General features: G+C 44.5%; 2 protein-coding genes across 3 annotated transcripts in view; both read left to right on the top strand.

Moving 5' to 3' along the window:
• Positions 1-24,387, top strand: part of ormdl1 (ORMDL sphingolipid biosynthesis regulator 1) — a 192,687-nt gene that overhangs the window by 118,503 nt on the left and 49,797 nt on the right. The gene's annotated exons all lie outside the window — the stretch shown is intronic.
• Positions 1-24,387, top strand: part of lrch1 (leucine-rich repeats and calponin homology (CH) domain containing 1) — a 56,454-nt gene that overhangs the window by 24,250 nt on the left and 7,817 nt on the right. The window contains exons 8-18 of one of the 2 annotated variants that reach the window (XM_055230598.1): positions 480-582; positions 1,428-1,531; positions 6,381-6,451; positions 6,772-6,858; positions 8,448-8,516; positions 8,593-8,626; positions 14,789-14,861; positions 15,503-15,604; positions 21,328-21,437; positions 21,955-22,092; positions 23,005-23,082. In XM_055230598.1, the coding sequence (XP_055086573.1) occupies positions 480-582; positions 1,428-1,531; positions 6,381-6,451; positions 6,772-6,858; positions 8,448-8,516; positions 8,593-8,626; positions 14,789-14,861; positions 15,503-15,604; positions 21,328-21,437; positions 21,955-22,092; positions 23,005-23,082 (969 nt within the window). The remainder of the gene's footprint in view (positions 1-479; positions 583-1,427; positions 1,532-6,380; positions 6,452-6,771; positions 6,859-8,447; positions 8,517-8,592; positions 8,627-14,788; positions 14,862-15,502; positions 15,605-21,327; positions 21,438-21,954; positions 22,093-23,004; positions 23,083-24,387) is intronic. The other variant, XM_033987503.2, reaches the window with a different exon arrangement.

Raw genomic sequence — 24,387 nt, 5'->3', positions numbered from 1 at the left:
GCGGACGTCACAGGGGGCGTGTCACAGTGGGCGTGTCACAGTGGGCGTGTCACAGTGGGCGTGTCACAGTGGAGGTGTCACAGGTGGAGGTTAAACGGAGGCAGATCGACAAAATGGCGTCTTGAAAATAGCGGATAGTGGGAAAATAGTGGGAAGAAACACCTAGAAGACGGTTCAAAGTGAAATATTTGGAATTCCGGCCATTTGTATCATAGCAACCAAAGAGCGAGGCTGTTGCAGGTAACGCCCCTTCCCACTCCGCACCGCTGGTTTAGCAGGGAGCGGGCGCTTAGCAACGCTGTCAATGAAACCTGTTGCTAACGCTAACAGGAGCGCCCTCGGGGAAAGAAGGCGCCTCATTGATCTGTTTTATTAATGTTCATATCTTGATTTACAGACACAATAGTGAAATTAAACCGTTAGCATGCTAAAACGTTAGCATGTTAGCTACGTCCATTTATATTTACATTTTTTTCCAGCCGTCGGACGAGGAGAGCGTGAGTCTAAACGTCCCCATGAGTCACATCAGAGAGGAGGCGCTCCCCAAAGACGACTCCAGCGACCAACTCAGCTCCATGACGGGTTCGTACACGCACATCTCCGCCTCCCAGTGACGAGGTTGCGGGTCCGACTCCCCGCGTCTCTGTCCCAGATTACACCCTGTCCCCAGACTCTTTAGACCGACTTTAAAATCAGGTCGGACTTGATGAGACGAGGGAGTTCAGCGGGAACATACTGGGGCGGCTAAAAAAAAACATGGTCTTTTTTGAGTCGCAAATGCTGTTTAAAGCTGCACTGTGTAACTTTTCTGTCAGAGCATCTACCACCTGCTCGTCGTCATGGTTATTGCTTTGCCTGGAATGTTCCGCGGTATGACTTTAAACGTACACATTTAGTCAGTCACAGGCGTTTTAATTGCTCAGAATTACGACACAAATAAATGCATTCTCCAGAATAAGTAAAGTTAATGCCATAGTGCGGAACATTCCAGGCAAAGCAATGACATCTGTGTGGAGAAAACACATTTTGAGTATTATTATTTCATGTTTTGTCGCGTTCAGCAAAATTATAAATCAGATGTTACGCCCGACAGTTCCTCTTTAAGTGACTCGTACTTGAGCAGTACTTTTCACAAATACTTTTTTACTCTGAGTACTGACTACTTTCTTGGGCCACTAGTTTTGTACTTCTACTTGAGTACTATTATTTTGAAGTAACGCTACCTTCAGTCAGGTACGTTTTTTTGATACTTACTGTGAACGGGCTCGCCTCTCCGCAGATATGACCTGTAACTCTGCCGTTTTCGTCACTACCCGCTCGTCTCCGTAACTCCCCGGCACTAGCGTCACCATGGAGACGAGCTAAAATGTCCCTTAGTACGTCTTTAAGCGGTGTTTTCAGTGTAAATACGATGGTGTCGTCCGCAGATCCGGACTCGGTGCGTCTGATCGAGGAGAGTCCTACGGAAGCCCTGAGTGACCAGTTCTACAGAGAGCCGAGTCTCAGCGCACGATTCCTCAACTACATCAAGGTCAGACTCCTGCACCTGACCGCTGACCACTGCACCTGACCACTGACCACTGCACCTGAGCACTGACCACTGCACCTGACCACTGACCACTGCACCTGAGCACTGACCACTGCACCTGAGCACTGACCACTGCACCTGACCGCTGACCACTGCACCTGACCACTGACCACTGCACCTGACCACTGACCACTGCACCTGACCGCTGACCACTGCACCTGACCACTGACCGCTGACCACTGACCACTGCACCTGACCGCTGACCACTGCACCTGACCACTGACCGCTGACCACTGACCACTGCACCTGAGCACTGACCACTGACCGCTGCACCTGAGCACTGACCACTGCACCTGAGCACTGACCACTGCACCTGACCACTGACCACTGCACCTGACCGCTGACCACTGCACCTGACCGCTGACCGCTGACCACTGACCACTGCACCTGACCGCTGACCACTGCACCTGACCGCTGACCGCTGACCACTGACCACTGCACCTGACCACTGACCGCTGACCACTGACCACTGCACCTGAGCACTGACCACTGACCACTGCACCTGAGCACTGACCACTGCACCTGAGCACTGACCACTGCACCTGACCGCTGACCACTGCACCTGTCTGACCTCACTGCTCTGTTCTTCTTTCTCGCCCTTAAACTCACCGCACATGCTCAGTGGACGCTCGGCAGAAAAGTCCCATGATGCTCCTTTAAACACAAAATTAACAGCCAAATTAAAGCCGCGCGCCGCGTTAAAGGCCCCGCGCCTACACCGCACGGTCGGAGCTGCAGGTCCGTCCTCATTGGGTTTTTTGTTCAGTACGATGTGGAGAACACATGTGCCAAATCTGAAACGACTACGGCAAACTTTATTTTTTTGGACCCCGTTCAAATTTTCCAGGAGGCGCCGTAGAGCTATTTCCATTCTTTGCTTTCAGGACATCACAAGATAAAACGAGCCAGTTCTGTTTTTTAAGACAGTAAAAATCTGTCTGTTAGCTGCTCTCCCTCTTTTTTTTTATATTTTCCTCATTCCCCTTTAAACTTTCACGCTGTAATTGTCCAAATCCATAAATAATGCTACATGCTACGTGCTACATGCTACGTGCTACGTGCTAAGTGCTGTTACGTAATGCCCTTTTTGAGGTTTTCTTCTCTTTTCTTGGCTGTTTTTAGACGTTGAGTGCTTCGTTTTAACGTGAGCGTGTCCTGAAATGTCACTTTGACTTAAGAGCGACTGCGTTTTGAACTGGGAGCGAGAGAAAGGAAAGAGAGAGCCGCCCAAATAAGGAACGAACGCGAGGAAAAGTGAAGAAGAGGAGGAAGACGAGGAGTCTGAACGCTGACAGACTGATTGAAGCACTTTAATATTCATGTGCACACAGTTACCACGACGGTTAAGACGTGCGCCACTGAACCAGAGGGTGCCCAGTTTGAGTCACAGCTATAGACTGTTTATGTGAATGGACGTAGCTAACCTGCTAGCCACCGCGCTACAAACAGGAAGTGATCATGGACCAGCGCTATCGACTCTGGCTCCAATTCACTTTCTACTGAAAAATTGTCTTAGTTTAGTCCTGGTTTAGTCCTTGTTTAGTTCTGGTTTAGTCCTTGTTTAGTCCTGGTTTAGTCCTGGTTTAGTCCTGGTTTAGACCTGGTTCAGTCCTGGTTTAGTCCTGGGTTTGTCCTTGTTTAGTCCTCGTTTAGTCCTTGTTTAGTTCTGGTTTAGTCTTGGTTTAGTCCTGGTTTAGTCCTGGTTTAGTCCTGGTTTAGTCCTGGTTTAGACCTGGTTTAGTCCTGGTTTAGTCCTGGGTTTGTCCTTGTTTAGTCCTCGTTTAGTCCTTGTTTAGTTCTGGTTTAGTCTTGGTTTAGTCCTGGTTTAGTCCTGGTTTAGTCCTGGTTTAGTCCTGGTTTAGACCTGGTTTAGTCCTGGTTTAGTCCTGGGTTTGTCCTTGTTTAGTCCTCGTTTAGTCCTTGTTTAGTTCTGGTTTAGTCTTGGTTTAGTCCTGGTTTAGTCCTGGTTTAGTCCTTGTTTAGTTCTGGTTTAGTCTTGGTTTAGTCCTGGTTCAGTCCTGGTTTAGTCCTGGGTTTGTCCTTGTTTAGTCCTCGTTTAGTCCTTGTTTAGTTCTGGTTTAGTCTTGGTTTAGTCCTGGTTTAGTCCTGGTTTAGACCTGGTTCAGTCCTGGTTTAGTCCTGGGTTTGTCCTTGTTTAGTCCTCGTTTAGTCCTTGTTTAGTTCTGGTTTAGTCTTGGTTTAGTCCTTGTTTAGTCCTGGTTTAGTCCAAATCAGGTCCTTCTTTCCCCGACGTCGCTCCTGTTGTCGTGGAAAGGGGCGTTAACTTCATCAGCCTCGCTCCTGATTGGCTCTTTGGTTGCTATGATACTTGTGTGAAAATCGTTTGACTTTTGTTTATAGACAGAGACATTACAGAGATATTACCCATAAACGAGTACACACAGTACACACAGTACACACAGTACATACAGTACACACAGTACACACAGTACATACAGTACATACAGTACACACAGTACACACAGTACATACAGTACACACAGTACACACAGTACATACAGTACACACAGTACACACAGTACACACAGTACATACAGTACACACAGGACACACAGTACACACAGGACACACAGGACACACAGTACACACAGTACATACAGTACATACAGTACATACAGTACACACAGTACACACAGGACACACAGGACACACAGTACACACAGGACACACAGGACACACAGGACACACAGGACACACAGGACACACAGTACACACAGTACATACAGTACATACAGTACATACAGTACACACAGGACACACAGGACACACAGTACACACAGGACACACAGTACACACAGTACACACAGTACACACAGGACACACAGTACACACAGTACACACAGTACATACAGTACACACAGGACACACAGGACACACAGTACACACAGGACACACAGTACACACAGTACACACAGTACATACAGTACACACAGGACACACAGTACACACAGTACATACAGTACATACAGTACATACAGTACACACAGGACACACAGTACACACAGTACACACAGTACACACAGTACACACAGGACACACAGTACACACAGGACACACAGTACACACAGGACACACAGTACACACAGGACACACAGTACACACAGTACACACAGGACACACAGTACACACAGGACACACAGTACACACAGGACACACAGGACACACAGTACACACAGGACACACAGGACACACAGTACACACAGTACACACAGTACATACAGTACACACAGTACACACAGTACATACAGTACACACAGTACACACAGTACACACAGGACACACAGTACACACAGTACACACAGTACATACAGTACACACAGTACACACAGTACATACAGTACATACAGTACACACAGTACACACAGTACATACAGTACATACAGTACACACAGTACATACAGTACACACAGTACACACAGTACACACAATACATACAGTACACACAGTACACACAGTACACACAGTACATACAGTACACACAGTACACACAGTACATACAGTACACACAGTACACACAGTACACACAATACATACAGTACACACAGTACACACAGTACACACAGTACATACAGTACATACAGTACACACAGGACACACAGTACACACAGTACACACAGTACACACAGGACACACAGTACACACAGTACACACAGGACACACAGTACACACAGTACACACAGTACATACAGGACACACAGTACACACAGTACACACAGTACACACAGGACACACAGTACACACAGTACACACAGTACACACAGGACACACAGTACACACAGTACACACAGTACACACAGTACATACAGTACACACAGTACACACAGTACACACAGTACACACAGGACACACAGGACACACAGTACACACAGTACACACAGGACACACAGTACACACAGGACACACAGTACACACAGTACACACAGTACACACAGGACACACAGTACACACAGTACACACAGTACACACAGTACATACAGTACACACAGTACACACAGTACATACAGTACATACAGTACACACAGTACATACAGTACATACAGTACACACAGTACACACAGTACATACAGTACATACAGTACACACAGTACATACAGTACACACAGTACACACAGTACACACAGTACACACAGTACATACAGTACATACAGTACACACAGTACACACAGTACATACAGTACACACAGTACACACAGTACACACAGTACATACAGTACATACAGTACACACAGTACATACAGTACACACAGTACATACAGTACACACAGTACACACAGTACACACAGTACACACAGTACACACAGTACATACAGTACACACAGTACACACAGTACACACAGTACATACAGTACATACAGTACACACAGTACACACAGTACACACAGTACACACAGTACATACAGTACACACAGTACACACAGTACACACAGGACACACAGTACACACAGGACACACAGTACACACAGTACACACAGTACACACAGTACACACAGGACACACAGTACACACAGTACACACAGTACATACAGTACACACAGTACACACAGTACACACAGTACATACAGTACACACAGTACACACAGTACACACAGTACACACAGGACATGTTCTGTCCCAGTGAACTACAGTCGTCCTATTGTCCCACATCAGGAGACGGCGGTGATGTCTCTGCAGATGGGCCAATCACAGCTCAGAGTTGTGTCATGTGACTCTGCAGCTGGAGCTCGTGTCTCGCTCCTCGTTCATGTTTTTGTTGACTTTTTGATGTTTTCAGGGCCGAACGGCGGCGGACTTCGACGAGCCTCTGAGGATAGAGGAGGACGCGAACTGGACAGCGGAGCAAACGTGAGCATTTAAACGACCTAGATTACACTACGTTTGCACCTGGTGATGTCATCAAGTGGCAGCTCCTTTTACCTTTAGTTCAGTCGAGATAAGAGACAACTCCAGGACTGAAATGATCCAGATGATTCTAGAAATGTGTGGGGTTTAAAAACACAGTGGAGCACTTCCTGTATCACCACATGATGACATCACAAGGTGGATCAGAGTGCTCAGCCTCAATCTGCAGAGTTTGTGTGTTGTACCTGGAGTTTTTTAATTAGAACCACCTGCCGTGTGCAGACGACACATTTTTATTGTGTGTTTGTTTGTTTTTGTCTCAGGCCCAAAATCCCTGTGAACCCAGAGCTTCACATCGACATCATCCACCAACTGAAGGAGGCGGTGCAGCTGCTGCAGGATCCAATCAGGTCCCACCATTTTAGACCTGGTCTAGTCCTGGTTTAGTCCTGGTTTAGACCTGGTTTAGTCCTGGTTTAGTCCTGGTTTAGTCCTGGTTTAGACCTGGTCTAGTCCTGGTTTAGACTTGGTTTAGTCCTGGTTTAGTCCTTGTTTAGTCCTGGTTTAGTCCTGGTTTAGTCCTGGTTTAGACCTGGTTTAGACCTGGTTTAGTCCTGGTTCAGTCCCGGTTCAGTCCCGGTTCAGTCCCGGTTCAGTCCCGGTTCAGTCCCGGTTTAGTCCCGGTTTAGTCCTGGTTCAGTCCCGGTTCAGTCCCGGTTCAGTCCCGGTTTAGTCCCGGTTTAGTCCCGGTTCAGTCCCGGTTCAGTCCCGGTTTAGTCCCGGTTTAGACCCGGTTTAGTCCCGGTTCAGTCCCGGTTCAGTCCCGGTTTAGTCCCGGTTTAGTCCCGGTTTAGTCCCGGTTCAGTCCCGGTTTAGTCCCGGTTTAGTCCCGGTTTAGTCCCGGTTCAGTCCCGGTTTAGTTCTGGTTCAGTCCCGGTTCAGTCCCGGTTTAGTCCCGGTTTAGACCCGGTTTAGTCCTGGTTCAGTCCCGGTTCAGTCCCGGTTCAGTCCCGGTTTAGTCCCGGTTCAGTCCCGGTTCAGTCCCGGTTTAGTCCCGGTTTAGACCCAGTTTAGTCCCGGTTCAGTCCCGGTTCAGTCCCGGTTTAGTCCCGGTTTAGTCCCGGTTTAGTCCCGGTTCAGTCCCGGTTTAGTCCCGGTTTAGTCCCGGTTTAGTCCCGGTTCAGTCCCGGTTTAGTTCTGGTTTAGTCCTGGTTCAGTCCTGGTTTAGTCCTGGTTTAGACCTGGTTCAGTCCTGGTTTAGTCCTGGTTCAGTCCTGGTTTAGTTCTGGTTTAGTCCTGGTTCAGTCCTGGTTTAGTCCTGGTTTAGTCCTGGTTTAGACCTGGTTCAGTCCTGGTTCAGTCCTGGTTTAGTCCTGGTTCAGTCCTGGTTCAGTCCTGGTTCAGTCCTGGTTTAGTCCTGGTTCAGTCCTGGTTCAGTCCTGGTTCAGTCCTGGTTTAGTCCTGGTTTAGTCCTGGTTTAGACCTGGTTCAGTCCTGGTTCAGTCCTGGTTCAGTCCTGGTTCAGTCCTGGTTTAGTCCTGGTTTAGTCCCGGTTTAGTCCTGGTTTAGTCCTGGTTCAGTCCTGGTTTAGACCTGGTTCAGTCCTGGTTCAGTCCTGGTTCAGTCCTGGTTCAGTCCTGGTTTAGTCCTGGTTTAGTCCCGGTTTAGTCCTGGTTTAGTCCTGGTTCAGTCCTGGTTTAGACCTGGTTCAGTCCTGGTTTAGACCTGGTTCAGTCTTGGTTCAGTCCTGGTTCAGTCCTGGTTTCAGCTGGAGCTAACGTGGCTAACGCTAGCCCCTTTACTCCATGACGGTTTATTTCAGAGTTTTGTTCGTCCTCAGATCCACAGATGAACCGTCTGCTCCAGTCGTGTTGTGTCCAGTTAAAGACCTGTCTCTGCCCAGTGTTTTTAAGACTCTCCCGGTGCATTGTGGGATATCCTGACCGCTCCAGTGCACGTTTACGACTTTAACACTCACAGCGGCTCATGTTGTTTTCAGAGCCAGCACAGACCTGTCGGGCGTCCGGCTGTACCCGGTGGACATGGTCACCGTCGACGAGGCTCCAAAGTAAGAAACAACGCGACAATTTTAAATCCAAATCAAAGTCGAGTTAATAATAATCTGACCGTTTTTATCTCTGCAGTGGACCGGAGAGCGACAGCAGCTCCACGCCAAAGGTACAGAGACACAAATATGAAGCTCCACGATCACAAACTCCTGAGGTTTAACGATGTTCTAACGATGTGACCGCCTCAAAAACACACCTGGACTTGTGTTTTGTTTCACTCTCACACGTTTGAGTCACACTTTATCATTAGTCTGTCACATCTCCAAAGCTCAAAACGCTCTGTTCCACCTCGTGATGTCATCAAGTGGTAGTTTTCAAGTTAACTCCTCCCACTTTTACCTTTAGTTCAGTAGGAGATTGTCAGTTATTCCCTGGACTGAAATGATCCAAGTGATTCTAGAAATGAAGGTGTGTGGAGTTTAAAAACACAGCGGAGCACTTCCTGTATCGCCACACGATGACATCACAAGGTGGAACGGAGTGTTTTCAGTTTGAGAGAAGAAGAACTCAGGCTAAATCTGCAGAGTTTGTGCGTTAAACGTGTGAGAATGAAACAAAAAAACACACAACTCCAGGTCTGTGTGTGACGAGGAAACGACATTTGAACAGAAAACAAAGTAACCTGTGCCCTTTAACGTGCATTTGACCCGTTTCACTGGGACTTCCTGGTTGGACGTGTGTGGACATAAGTATGAGGTCATTCCAAAACTGTTACCTAGCAACCATAATGTAAACAAAAGCTAAAACTTGGTCTGGTGTGCACTTAAAGGAACGATAGTCTCTGTTTAGTGTGGTGTTTAGGGGAAGCTAACAGAATCGATATTTTCTATGCTAGCACGTTAGCTCGGTCCATTTAGATGTACAGTCTATGCTAGCACGTTAGCTCTATCCATTTATATATTCAGTCTATGCTAACATGTTAGCTCTGTCCATTTATATATACAGTCTATGCTAGCAGGTTAGCTATGTCCATTTATTTATACAGTCTACGCTAGCACATTAGCTATATCCTTTTACACATATAGTCTATGCTACGCGTTAGCTATATCATTTATATATACAGTGTATGCTAGGAGGTTAGCTATGTCCATTTATATATACAGTTTATGCTAGCAGGTTAGCTCTGTCCATTTATATATACAGTCTATGCTAGCAGGTTAGCTCTGTGTGTTTATATGTACAGTGTATGCTAGCGCATTAGCTCTGTGTGTTTATATATACAGTGTATGCTAGCGCGTTAGCTGTGTGTGTTTATATATACAGTGTATGCTAGCACGTTAGCTGTGTGTGTTTACATATACAGTCTATGCTAGCAGGTTAGCTGTGTGTGTTTATATATACAGTGTATGCTAGTGCGTTAGCTCTGTGTGTTTATATATACAGTGTATGCTAGCAGGTTAGCTGTGTGTGTTTATATATACAGTGTATGCTAGCAGGTTAGCTGTGTGTGTTTATATATACAGTGTATGCTAGTGCGTTAGCTGTGTGTGTTTATATATACAGTGTATGCTAGTGCGTTAGCTCTGTGTGTTTATATATACAGTGTATGCTAGCAGGTTAGCTGTGTGTGTTTACATATACAGTGTATGCTAGCAGGTTAGCTGTGTGTGTTTATATATACAGTGTATGCTAGTGCGTTAGCTGTGTGTGTTTATATATACAGTGTATGCTAGCAGGTTAGCTGTGTGTGTTTACATATACAGTGTATGCTAGCAGGTTAGCTGTGTGTGTTTATATATACAGTGTATGCTAGTGCGTTAGCTCTGTGTGTTTATATATACAGTGTATGCTAGTGCGTTAGCTCTGTGTGTTTATATATACAGTGTATGCTAGTGCGTTAGCTGTGTGTGTTTATATATACAGTGTATGCTAGCAGGTTAGCTGTGTGTGTTTACATATACAGTGTATGCTAGCAGGTTAGCTCTGTGTGTGTTTACATATACAGTGTATGCTAGTGTGTTAGCTCTGTGTGTTTATATATACAGTGTATGCTAGTGCGTTAGCTGTGTGTGTTTATATATACAGTGTATGCTAGTGCGTTAGCTCTGTGTGTTTATATATACAGTGTATGCTAGTGCGTTAGCTCTGTGTGTTTATATATACAGTGTATGCTAGTGCGTTAGCTGTGTGTGTCTATATATACAGTGTATGCTAGTGTGTTAGCTGTGTGTGTTTACATATACAGTGTATGCTAGTGCGTTAGCTGTGTGTGTTTATATATACAGTGTATGCTAGCAGGTTAGCTGTGTGTGTGTTTACATATACAGTGTATGCTAGCGCGTTAGCTGTGTGTGTTTATATATACAGTGTATGCTAGTGCGTTAGCTGTGTGTGTTTACATATACAGTGTATGCTAGTGCGTTAGCTGTGTGTGTTTACATATACAGTGTATGCTAGCAGGTTAGCTGTGTGTGTTTATATATACAGTGTATGCTAGTGCGTTAGCTGTGTGTGTTTACATATACAGTGTATGCTAGTGCGTTAGCTGTGTGTGTTTACATATACAGTGTATGCTAGTGCGTTAGCTGTGTGTGTTTACATATACAGTGTATGCTAGCAGGTTAGCTGTGTGTGTTTATATATACAGTGTATGCTAGTGCGTTAGCTGTGTGTGTTTACATATACAGTGTATGCTAGTGCGTTAGCTGTGTGTGTTTACATATACAGTGTATGCTAGTGCGTTAGCTGTGTGTGTTTACATATACAGTGTATGCTAGCAGGTTAGCTGTGTGTGTTTATATATACAGTGTATGCTAGTGCGTTAGCTGTGTGTGTTTACATATACAGTGTATGCTAGCGTGTTAGCTGTGTGTGTTTATATATACAGTGTATGCTAGTGCGTTAGCTGTGTGTGTTTACATATACAGTGTATGCTAGCAGGTTAGCTGTGTGTGTTTATATATACAGTGTATGCTAGCAGGTTAGCTGTGTGTGTTTACATATACAGTGTATGCTAGTGCGTTAGCTCTGTGTGTTTACATATACAGTGTATGCTAGTGCGTTAGCTGTGTGTGTTTACATATACAGTGTATGCTAGCAGGTTAGCTGTGTGTGTTTATATATACAGTGTATGCTAGTGCGTTAGCTGTGTGTGTTTACATATACAGTGTATGCTAGTGCGTTAGCTGTGTGTGTTTACATATACAGTGTATGCTAGTGCGTTAGCTGTGTGTGTTTACATATACAGTGTATGCTAGCAGGTTAGCTGTGTGTGTTTATATATACAGTGTATGCTAGTGCGTTAGCTGTGTGTGTTTACATATACAGTGTATGCTAGTGCGTTAGCTGTGTGTGTTTACATATACAGTGTATGCTAGTGCGTTAGCTGTGTGTGTTTACATATACAGTGTATGCTAGCAGGTTAGCTGTGTGTGTTTATATATACAGTGTATGCTAGTGCGTTAGCTGTGTGTGTTTACATATACAGTGTATGCTAGCGTGTTAGCTGTGTGTGTTTATATATACAGTGTATGCTAGTGCGTTAGCTGTGTGTGTTTACATATACAGTGTATGCTAGCAGGTTAGCTGTGTGTGTTTATATATACAGTGTATGCTAGCAGGTTAGCTGTGTGTGTTTACATATACAGTGTATGCTAGTGCGTTAGCTCTGTGTGTTTACATATACAGTGTATGCTAGTGCGTTAGCTGTGTGTGTTTACATATACAGTGTATGCTAGCAGGTTAGCTGTGTCCTCTTAAAGCTGCAGTAGTGATGTGTTCAGACGCCTGTGGGACTGTCTCAGAGTTTAGAGCTGTCCTGCGCTCAGCCCTGTGAGTTCCAGCAGAAGAGGCAGATGATTCTAGAGAAGTCCAGGTGTGCGTCCCAGAATGCACTGCAGCAGTATCAGGCCTGTGTGTCCGGACAGGTAAACGGTAATAGAGAAAAACATAGAGCATAAGGATAAGGCTGTGGGCTTCAGTCTGTGCTGGTCCAGTGCTTCTGCTCGTTCTCCTGACCTACAGTGGACACAGCGTCGTCCAGGGGCTGTAAACATCTACGTAAAGGCGCGTGTGAAAAACAGAACAATTTTATTTTTAAGTTTTTTAAATCGACATTTTGAGCCTTTGATTTGTAGTAACTTTATTTGTAGTGATTCATGTTTGAGTTTAATCTTTCACCTACTATTTTTGAGACGCCATTTTGACGATCCTCCACCTGTACACGCCCACTGTGACACGCCCACTGTGACACGCCCACTGTGACACGCCCACTGTGACACGCCCACTGTGACACGCCCACTGTGACACGCCCACTGTGCCACGCCCACTGTGACGTCCTCACTTCCTTCTCCAGTTTTATTTTCTTAATCGTTGATACTCGTGGGATTCTGCAGCGTCGCGTCGTCATTTTGGTAAATTTTTTTTTAAATCCGCTGCTCTTGTGCGACGTGCATCTGTCCATAGGGGGCGCCGACAGCATGCGGCGCTTTGTCGCGACGACGTTTTTACGCTGACGTCAGCTCCGATTGGACGCTACAGTTTCCAGTTTCGTCGTTTTAGATGAATATCGTGATTTAAAATGTGCAGCGAGTTTATTTTGAGCACATTTCTTAACTTTCAGAGCCCAGCGCGGAGTTTTGCGGTGCGCTAACAGCAACTAGCATGCTAACGCGCACTTCCTGATTGCCGGATAATAAATCACATTGTTATTTGGCGCAGACAGGACACGGTGGACTTTATTTTGACTTCAAGAGCTGCTCATAAAATACGTCAAATAAATGGGAAAAAATCAGGGACAGCGTCTTTAACTGTCCATGTTTTGTCTTTAAGCCGGAGTGAAAAAGAGTTAGTTTGTTGTTCGTCTCACACATCTCATCGTTGTGTGTCCTTTTGTGCTGCTTATAATCTTTGTCTGATCTGATTGACCAATTAATTATCATAAATTATTATTAAAGGTCCCACGTGACACAAAACTGACTCTTGTAGCTTTAAGTCGTGTTCTAAAGCCGTCAGCGCGTCAAAAAACAGACCTGGACTTGTGTTTTTGTTTCATTCGCACGTGTTTGAGTCGCACTTTATTATTAGTCTGTGACATCTGCAAAGCTCAAAGTGCGACGTTCCACCTTGTGATGTCATCAAGTGGCAGTTTTCAGCTTAACTCCTCCTCCTTTTACCTTCAGTTCAGTAGAAATGGGCGATTCCAGAGCAGAAATGATCCAAATGATTCTAGCGAAGTTCTATGTATGAAGGTTTAAAAAACACAGCGGAGCACTTCCTGTATCGCCACATGATGACATCACAAGGTGGAACAGAGTGTTTTCAGTTTGCCTAAATCTGCAGGTTTGTGAGAATGAAACAAAAACACAACTCCAGGTCTGTTTCTTAGTCTAATTTGAGTCCAAACGAGGTCAATTTGCATATTTATGTGCCAAAAATGTTTGATAAAAGAGTTAATAAAAGAGTGTGTGTCTATGCTGCCTCCTGTGGCCACTGCAGTCCAAGTACCACGTGACATCACACAGCACTGCCCTGACGATCACAGACATCTGGCTGCGGGGGCGGAGTTAGACGACACGACTGCTCCCCCTGAAATAACTTTAATTTCAACAACAGTGAGTTATACTGATTCTGTGCAGCTGAGGTCATCAACATGCTAACTGCTAACTGGAGGCACCGCTCCGTCTGTAGCGCTGTGTCTCAAATTAGACTTTGTTCTGAGTTTTATTTTAACACAAGTGCAGCTGTTTATCATAAAACACTGATTGACTCGTGAACAATAAAAACTCAAAAGCCCAAAACTCCGGTTTCTTCTGCTGTATAGAAATCTAGAGCATGTGTCAAACTCAAGGCCCGTGGGCTAAATGTGGCCCGTCAGGTCATTTTATGTGGCCCACGAGGAGGTGAATTAAAAGGTATGACTTTTAAAAATAGAACAAAACAAGGTCAAAAATGTGTTACTTGAGTAAAAATACAGATACTGGAGCAAAACAAAATACTCAAGTAAAAGTATCACATGGAAACTTAACAGCCAACTTAATTTAAAGTATTAAAGTACCTGTTTACTTAAAGAGTAAAATGTTTTTATTTGTATATTTGTGTTTTGCTCACACTGTAAATGTGTTAAAATTACACTACAGCTCTCAAACTATAAAAAGTACTTTTACTTTTCAGTCCTTTTCTAAAAACGTAGCTCTCAAATGTACTGAAGTAAAAGTAAAAAGTACACACAGTAAAATCAATAAAACTGTTACTGTTGGGAAAATGTGTCTGGAACGTTCATGAGTTTTACTTTCACTTTGGTTTATTTTTGTTTCTTTACTTCCTGTTCCAGAGAAATGACAGATCTCCGGTCAGCGGGCCTCCGTCTCTCTCCAACGCACCTTTCGGACTCAAACCTCGCTCAGGTGAGTCCAAAACCCGCCATTTTATTTATTATTAACTTTTATTTTGAAAGAACGACCTAAAATCACCCACAGTTCCAGTTTTAGCGTCACATTTAGCCAAACTCCATCCCGCTTCGTTATTTGTGGATACAACATTCTAACTCGTGCTTCTAAACTGCTAGCGTCCATTTAGCCCTTGTTGCTAACTGTATGTACAAACCCCGCTAACTGCTAACATGCTAACGTGTTGTTTTTGACTGTGCCGCTGCTAATAACGATTTTGTTTTGTGCTGTTTTTGTTCCCTTCATTTCACTCACTCATTTCTGGTCTTGTCTTCCCGCTGCATGACAATCGTGTTTATTTAATCCCCTTTTACGATTTATTATTTACGTTTTTTTACATAACCTGGTGCGTTTTGGTGTTTCGCACGCACTTGTTCTTGGTATTTCCTTTCACAAACGCACACTGCGCCCCCTCCTGGTGCCCCTGCCTGCTCACATCTCCTTTAAACTTTGTTGCGGTGTTTTTTTTTTTTATCCTCCTCCATAAACTCCCCCAATCACATCCCCTTTAACCACACCCCTTTAAAAAAACAAAACAAAATAACACCCCTCCCACTTTGTATGCTGTCACCGCTATTTCCGCCCACTTCCTGCTTTAGCCCCGCCTTCCATGCCTTGCTCTCCGCCCCCTCGCTGTCCTGGCTCCTCCCACCTCTCACAGGACGCGCCCCTTTACAGAGACGCCGTGGACGTTCGCAGCGGTAGGTTTCTGCTACGCTCTAAAGACAGGACTTTTGTTGGTGTGTCGCCATTTTATTAAAGTAAAAAAAAATCACCTGTAACGTCATATTTGTCGAAGGGAAAGATTAATTCCTGATTTAATTTAATCTAAAGGAGAATAAACGGCTGCGACGACGACACCTCGACTCTGCAGTTAAATAATAAAGAATTAAAAGCAAAACTGTAATTATTTAGGAGTCCATTTTAAACGTTTAGCTCATTAGTCAGCGGCCGTCGCGGTTGCTAGGCAGCGGTGAATTGAGACAAAGCGTCGTACTGTATGTCCTAAAAAGACGACAGAGAGCAAAGCATCATGGTCTTTGTAGTTCTTATGCAGATTTGACAAAGGGCGACGCCGCTACACGTGAAAATGTGATTGTTTTGTCTGGAATGTTCTTTGGCGTTTATCGGTAAGTTCAATAACACAGTACGGAAAAACACTCGGAACGTTCCAGGCAAAACGACGTCATTAAAGCCAAAAAAAAAAAAAAAAAACGATGTCATTAAAGCAAAAAAACCCCCAAAAACAACGTCATTAAAGCCTAAAAAAAACCAAAAAAAAATGACGTCATTAAAGCCAAAAAAAAAAAAAAATGACGTCATTAAAGCCTAAAAAAAAAAAAAAAAAAGTCATTAAAGCCTAAAAAAAAACAAAAAAACAACGTCATTAAAGCCTAAAAAAAAAAAAAAACGTCATTAAAGCCTAAAAAAAAAAAAAAAAAACCCACGTCATTAAAGCCTAAAAAAAAAAAAAAAAAAACGTCATTAAAGCCTAAAAAAAAAAAAAAAACGACGTCATTAAAGCCTAAAAAAAAAAAAAAAAAGTCATTAAAGCCTAAAAAAAAACAAAAAAACAACGTCATTAAAGCCTAAAAAAAAAAAAAAAACGTCATTAAAGCCTAAAAAAAACAAAAAAAACCCACGTCATTAAAGCCTAAAAAAAAAAAAAAAAAAACGTCATTAAAGCCTAAAAAAAAAAAAAAAAACGACGTCATTAAAGCCTAAAAAAAAAAAAAAAAAACGACGTCATTAAAGCCTGGCCCTTTAAATAAATGAGTTTCTTTTTTTAAACGACGGCATCACGCCACCTCCTCGTGCGTCCGTAAAGAGTTCTTTTACTGACGGACTGATTCGTCTTTGATTTGACGTGTAAACTCGGCCGCTGATGCCTCCGACGCCGACAACGCCGCCGTCAAACTAGAACGATTTACATAAAGACATAAAATAAACTTAAATTGGCTCGAACGACGGACACGCTGATGAACCAGGCGTGCGTCTCCACTAATGGTCGAGCGGAAACAAACAAAACAACAACAGTTCCCGCCTCACGACCAAAATAAAAAACACAAACACAGAACAGACAGTGAAAATCAGGTACAGCGCCTTTAATAGTCCGGGTGTTGTTCTATTTATGGATTTCGGCGCGGTAAACTCGAGCGTGTTTTGAAGCGCTCTGGTCGCTCTGTGCGGCGCAGACGTCCCGCTGAATGCCTGTGGTCTTATAAACAGCAGTGGGAGCTCAGAATGTGCGTCTTTAAACATTTTTTTTTTTTTTTTTTTTACGACAGAAACGAGAGACGAGATGTGGAAAAACTCAGCTTCGGCCAAAATCCTGTGTCAGTGTCGTATGAGCAGAAACAAATCCACGGCGCTCTGTCTGCGTCGAATTATACAGCGTTTTATGGTCAGGAAGTGCGTGGTTAGCGTGCCGGTTGTTGTTGCTTTTAAAGTGATGCGTCCTAAAAGGTGTGAAAAGTGCGTATAAGCTCATCATGGTGAATAATTAGGATGCTCTTTATGCGTAAGGTTTGTGAAGAGTGACTTTTTAAAGAGGAGGTGTCTGTAAAATCGACTTTTTTTTAATCATTTTCTCTCATGTTCCTCGTCAAAAACACGTCCGAAGAGGTTTTAGATGTCGTCCATGTTTGAGTCATCTAGAGATCTCTCCCAGGCTCTAATCAAACCCTCCTTATGTTTAGCTGTAAGATCCTGTACGAGGCTCCGCCCACAAGTCTACATCACCCACGCTCCACACGACAATCCTCCATAAATATACAAAAACATGACACAAACTGTGCACTACGACTTCACAAACCTGGTGTGATGTGCCGTAGTTTCATTAGTGCGATGCAGCTGATTGTGTTTGATAGAGCTCTGAAGGGGGAGGGGCTTAGCACAGAGAGCGAAGAGTGTTCTTTTAGGGGAAATATAGCATTTTTAAAACAATAAAAGGGATTTTGTCCTGATTTAGTCCTGGTTTAGTCCCCGTTTAGTCTGGTTTAGTCCTGGTTTAGTCCTGGTTTAGTCCTGGTTTAGTCCTGGTTTAGTCCTGGTTTAGTCCTGGTTTATTCCACATGTGAGTATAAAACAAAGTCCTTCCATTTAATGTGTAAAATCACATTGTGTTGTCTAAATAGTGTTTTTACCATCACTGTAGTATCAGTATGAGTATCAGTATCAGTATCAGTATCAGTATCAGTATCGAGTCTGTTCTTAGTACATGAGTCTTACTCCGGTGTGGACTCTTCTTAAACACTTCAGTCGTCTCTTTGTGGCTGTAAATGCTGTGGTTGGGTCTATTTTTGCTCGGAGCAGTTCTTCATTCATGTGGAAAAGCAGCGTCTGAAAATAGAACTGAACCCTGGTGCACCTCACACACAGCGCCCCCCTGTGGCCACGCAGAGAAGTGCAGTGTGTCCACAGGCAGAACACTCACACCGTGCACCTCGCACACAGCGCCCCCCTGTGGCCGCGCAGAGAAGTGCAGTGTGTCCACAGGCAGAACACTCAAACCGTGTCATGATGGTCATGAGTTTGTCCACGTCACTGAGCTTCAGCTTCTGACGCATTTACAACGAGGTCAGTGTTTATGTAAGTGCAGAAGGTCCTTATTACACATTCACACGTGTTTGAGTCACACTTTAGTCTTAGTCCGTAACATCTACAAAGCTCAAAATGCGACGTTCCACCTTGTGATGTCATCAAGTGGGAGTTTTCATGTTAACTCCTCCTTTTACCTTTAGTTCAGTCGAGATAAGAGACAACTCCAGGACTGAAATGATCCAGATGATTCTATAAATGAAGGTGTGTGGAGTTTAAAAACACAGTGGAGCACTTCCTGTATCACCACACGATGACATCACAAGGTGGAACAGAGTGTTTTCAGTTTGAGAGAAGAACAAAACACAACTCCAGGTCTGTGTGTGACAAGGAAACATAGTGTGATATGGGCCCTTTAAATGACACAACCTAAAAGAAATCAGGAACCACAGGGACGATACTGGAGACTTTAAAGCTGAACTATGTCACTTTTGAGCCAAAAATAGATTTTTTTTTCATATACAGTATGTTGAAAATCATATGTCCTTATTGTGAGCGGGCTAGCATGTCTTTACTCTTGTAGTTTGTTAACCTGTGTTAGTGTGTGTTAGCGTGTGTTAAGTGTGTGTTAGCGTGTGTTAAGTGTGTGTTAGCCTGTGTTAAGTGTGTGTTAGCCTGTGTTAAGTGTGTGTTAGCCTGTGTTAGCCTGTGTTAGTGTGTGTTAGCCTGTGTTAAGTGTGTGTTAGCCTGTGTTAGTGTGTGTTAGCGTGTGTTAAGTGTGTGTTAGCCTGTGTTAGCCTGTGTTAGTGTGTGTTAGCCTGTGTTAAGTGTGTGTTAGCCTGTGTTAGTGTGTGTTAGCGTGTGTTAAGTGTGTGTTAGCCTGTGTTAGCCTGTGTTAGTGTGTGTTAGCCTGTGTTAAGTGTGTGTTAGCCTGTGTTAGTGTGTGTTAGCGTGTGTTAAGTGTGTGTTAGCCTGTGTTAAGTGTGTGTTAGCCTGTGTTAAGTGTGTGTTAGCCTGTGTTAAGTGTGTGTTAGCCTGTGTTAGCCTGTGTTAGTGTGTGTTAGCGTGTGTTAAGTGTGTGTTAGCCTGTGTTAAGTGTGTGTTAGCCTGTGTTAAGTGTGTGTTAGCCTGTGTTAAGTGTGTGTTAGCCTGTGTTAAGTGTGTGTTAGCCTGTGTTAGCATGTGTTAGCCTGTGTTAGTGTGTGTTAGCCTGTGTTAAGTGTGTGTTAGCCTGTGTTAGTGTGTGTTAGCCTGTATAGCCTGTGTTAGCCTGTGTTAGCGTGTGTTAGCATTGTAGCGTAGCATAGCTCTTACATAAGCCTTGTGCGTGTCTTCTGGCCTGTGTTCGGGTGAATTCCGGCCGGCTGTGCACTGGGCGTGTGCCGTTTCGCTCCAGTGTTTCTGTTCTTGTTTATGGCGTGGTTTTCTGCGTCGGTGAACCTCAGAACACAGAACACGCTCGCAGAACACGCTCACAGAACACGCTCACGTTTATGCACGAACTCATCAGCTGCTGTTTAAATGACTCAGGGCGAGAAAAAAAAAAGGACGAGAAAAACACACGTGGGTCATATTGTGCTGAGAACTGTAAACTAGAGTTACACTTTATTATCCCTGAAGAGAAACGGGTCCTCTGCATTTGACCCATCCTCAGTGTGTCTGCGTTTAACCTCACACTGTGGAAAGAAGTGACTGAGTGTGTGTGACGTCACCACAGTGAAGCTCGTCGAGGCTAACAGTTATAGCGGCTAATCTGGAGCCCAGTCCTTTATTTGGAAGTTTGACAACGAGTATCATAGCAACCAAAGAGCCAATCAGGAGCGAGGCTGTTGAAGGTGACGTCTCTTCCCGCCCACACCGCTGGTTTAGCAGGGAGCGGGCGCTTTAGCAACGCTGTCAATCAAACTTGTTGCTAACGCTAACAGGAGCGACCTCGGGAAAAGAAGGACCTGATTTGTCTGTTATTAATGTTCAGATCTTGATTTACAGACACAATAGTGAAATAAAAACCCCAGGATCATGTAGAGGGTTAATACGAACATTTAAGACCAGAATGAGTCTGAAGCAGCAGAGACAGAGAGAGGACAGAGGGGGCGCTGTTTATACACAGAGTAACACAAAGACACACACAGAGTAACACACAGAGTAACACACAGAGTAACACACACAGAGTAACACACAGAGTAACACACACAGAGTAACACACACACAGAGTAACACACAGAGTAACACACACAGAGTAACACACACACACAGAGTAACACACACACACAGAGTAACACACAGAGTAACACACAGAGTAACACACAGAGTAACACACAGAGTAACACACACAGAGAGTAACACACAGAGTAACACACAGAGTAACACACAGAGTAACACACACAGAGAGTAACACACAGAGTAACACACAGAGTAACACACACAGAGAGTAACACACAGAGTAACACACAGAGTAACACACACACAGAGTAACACACAGAGTAACACACACACACACAGAGTAACACACACACAGAGAGTAACACACAGAGTAACACACACCGAGTAACACACACACAGAGTAACACACAGAGAGTAACACACACACAGAGTAACACACAGAGTAACACACAGAGAGTAACACACACAGAGTAACACACAGAGTAACACACAGAGTAACACACACACACACACAGTAACACACAGAGAGTAACACACACACAGAGTAACACACAGAGTAACACACACACAGAGTAACACACAGAGAGTAACACACACACAGAGTAACACACAGAGTAACACACACACACAGAGTAACACACACAGAGTAACACACACACAGAGTAACACACAGAGTAACACACAGAGTAACACACAGAGTAACAGTGTGGTGTCGTTGCAGTGTTCGTGCGCAGTCACCGGAGCCTGGAGTGTGTGGACCCTCAGTTCACGATGAGGAGGAGGATGGAGCAGCTGAGGGAGGAGCTGGAGCTGATGGAGCAGCTCAGAGACGTGAGCCGTGCACCATTTATACGAACAACACAGTCGTCATTTTACACTTTAGATCCACATCAACGAAAGACACGAGTGGAACATGATAAACAGAAAATAAACCGTCATGAAAACACATTTGAAGCAGGATATATGTCGCTACGGAGAAATACGGCGATAAACGACGATATGAAAACTACTTTAACACACCGAGATCTGAATAAACCGAGAAAATCCCAGTGAAGCATTTTAAATAGACAGTGTCATTAAAAAGCTTGAACTGCAACAGAGAAATAACAAAACGAACCAATAATCAGCCATAACAGTGACTTTTACGCTCAAATCTCAAAGTGTTACAACTAAAATAATAAAAAAAACAAAAACTGAGCCCTAAAGTCGATGTAGTGACGATCATGACAGGATTATTCACTCAAAACTAGAAAAATATCCACTCATCGCTTTAAAACACAGACGCACATCACGCCGCGTCGTCCAAACGTGTCCATTTTACTCACACGTAGCTCCTCCCCCTCCTCAGAGCATCGAGTCTCGTCTGAAGGTCGTCCTGCCCGAAGACCTGGGCTCCTCCCTCATGGACGGGGTCGTCTTGTGCCACTTGGCGAATCACATCCGGCCCAGATCCGTGGCCAGTATCCACGTGCCCTCGCCCGCCGTGGTACGTACCGACACTTCACTCTGTAACGTGGAACCTGCGGCTGCGAGAGTCAGACACGGGTGAAAAATTAAAGAGGGGGTAGCATGGCTTTTTCTGAGCTTTCTCCCATGTTCTCACGCTGTTCTCTCGTCAAAAACACGTCTGCAGAGGATGTAGACGTCACCCGTGCATGTTTGAGTAATCTAGAGATCTCGCCCAGGCCCTGTGCGAGGCTCCGCCCACAAGCCGACCTCACCCACGCTCCCACACGACGACTCTCCATAAATATACAAAGCTGTGCACTATGACGTGACAAACCTGGTGTGATGTGCAGTAGTTTCATTAGTGCGATGCAGCTGATTGTGATAGAGCTCTGAAGGGGGAGGGGCTTAGCACAGAGAGCAAAGAGAGAAGAGACTCAGAGTCAAAAACGAAAGTGAAACTTTTAAATACGTTGTTTTGGGATGAGTGTAGCATTTAGAAAACAATAAAAGGAAACATGGAGATGTAAAGATGTTTAGTCCTGGTTTAGTCCTGGTTTAGTCCTGGTTTAGTCCTGGTTCAGTCCTGGTTTAGTCCTGGTTTAGTCCTGGTTTAGTCCTGGTTTAGTCCTGGTTTAGTCCTGGTTTAGTCCTCATGAGATTGTAAAACAAACTTCTACCATTTAATGTTAAAAATCACAGTATATTGTCTAAGTAAAGAGTGTTTTAATCATGAAGTACATACCTCCTCTTTAATACCCCACAGAAGTAAATACCTCCTCTTTAATACCCCACAGAAGTAAATACCTCCTCTTTAATACCCCACAGAAGTAAATACCTCCTCTTTAATACCCCACAGAAGTAAATACCTCCTCTTTAATACCCCACAGGAGTAAATATAACTTTTTGCAGATTTCAGATCGATTGAGTCTTGTTCATTTTTTCATTTCAGCCCAAACTGAGCATGGCCAAGTGTCGGCGAAACGTGGAGAACTTCCTGGATGCGTGCAGACGGATCGGGGTCCCAGAGGTGAGACCCGGACCTGGACTCAGGGGGAGGGGACAGGGGGAGGGGGAGGGGACAGGGGGGAGGCTGCTCTTTTGAACTCTAGAGCAGTTCAAAAACGACACAAATCAAGTGTTCTGTATGAATCCGACGAGAACATGAATCACACGCCTGAATCTCCTCGTATCTCACGCTCTAGAGTCAAAAGAGCAGCGTTTGGACCATAGACTGTACACGTAAATGGACCTAGCTAACCTGCTAGCCGCCGCCGTGTTACAAACAGGAAGTGATCATGGGCGCACTTCAGCTCCATCCACGCTTAAAATGTTCGTACCAACCCGTTCTACATTTTATTTCACTATTGTGTCTGTAAATCAAGACATGAACATTAATAACAGACAAATCCGGCGCCTTCTTTCCCCGACGTCGCTCCCGTTAGCGTTAGCGACGGGTTTGATTGACAGCGTTGCTAAGCGCCCGCTCCCTGCTAACCCAGTGGTGCGGTGCGGGAAGCGGCGTCACCTTCAACAGCCTCGCTCCCGATCGGCTCGTCGGTTGCTACGATACCCGGCTCCAAATTCGCCGCTATAACTGCTAGCCCCGGTTGCGCGTGGTTGGAGCTGAGCGCGGCGGGCGGCGTCGCACTCGCTCGGTCCACTTCTCCGTACAGTCTGTGGTCTGGACGGTGTGTTTTCTGGACAGAGGCTTCGCTTGAACAGGCCTGGGGTTTATTCTTTCTTTTTCTTTTTTTTACACGCACTTTATTATTTGAGCGGAAAATTTGAAGTGTGTTTTGTCATTGGCTTATCGCAAATCCCAGTTCTGTTCTGGAGCATTCCGCCGCCGCCGCCGCCGCCGCCACCGCCGACCGTGGCTTCTGCTTCGCTACGTCAAGAGAAAAAGGTTCAAAAATAATGACATGATCTTGTTTCAGATCAGATCGAGCTGAAACGTAACTTTTTGCAGTGTGGCTTCAGTTGTGAGTGACTGGTTTGATGAAACGTTTTTTTTTGTTTGTTTTGTTTTTTGTTTTTACATCCGATTAACGAAGCTCGAGCCATTTGTGCCACTTTAAAGGAGTTTTAATGTCGTTTCCTCGTCACAAACAGACCTGGAGTTGTGTGGTTTTTTTTTTGTTTCATTCACATGTTTAACACACAAACCTGCAGATTCTTCTCTCAAAACTGAAAACGCTCTGTTCCACCTTGTGATGTCATCGTGTGGCGATACAGGAAGTGCTCCACTGTGTTTTGGATCATTTCAGGAATCCAGGAGTTGCCACTTTTAACTCGACTGAACTAGAGGTAAAAGTGGGAGGAGTTAACCTGA

This window comes from Periophthalmus magnuspinnatus, chromosome 21, assembly GCF_009829125.3.
Source record: "Periophthalmus magnuspinnatus isolate fPerMag1 chromosome 21, fPerMag1.2.pri, whole genome shotgun sequence".
NCBI classification, from domain to species: Eukaryota; Metazoa; Chordata; class Actinopteri; order Gobiiformes; family Gobiidae; genus Periophthalmus; species Periophthalmus magnuspinnatus.
The sequence above is the reverse complement of the archived record's forward strand: the minus strand, read 5'-3'. Positions and strand labels throughout refer to the sequence as shown.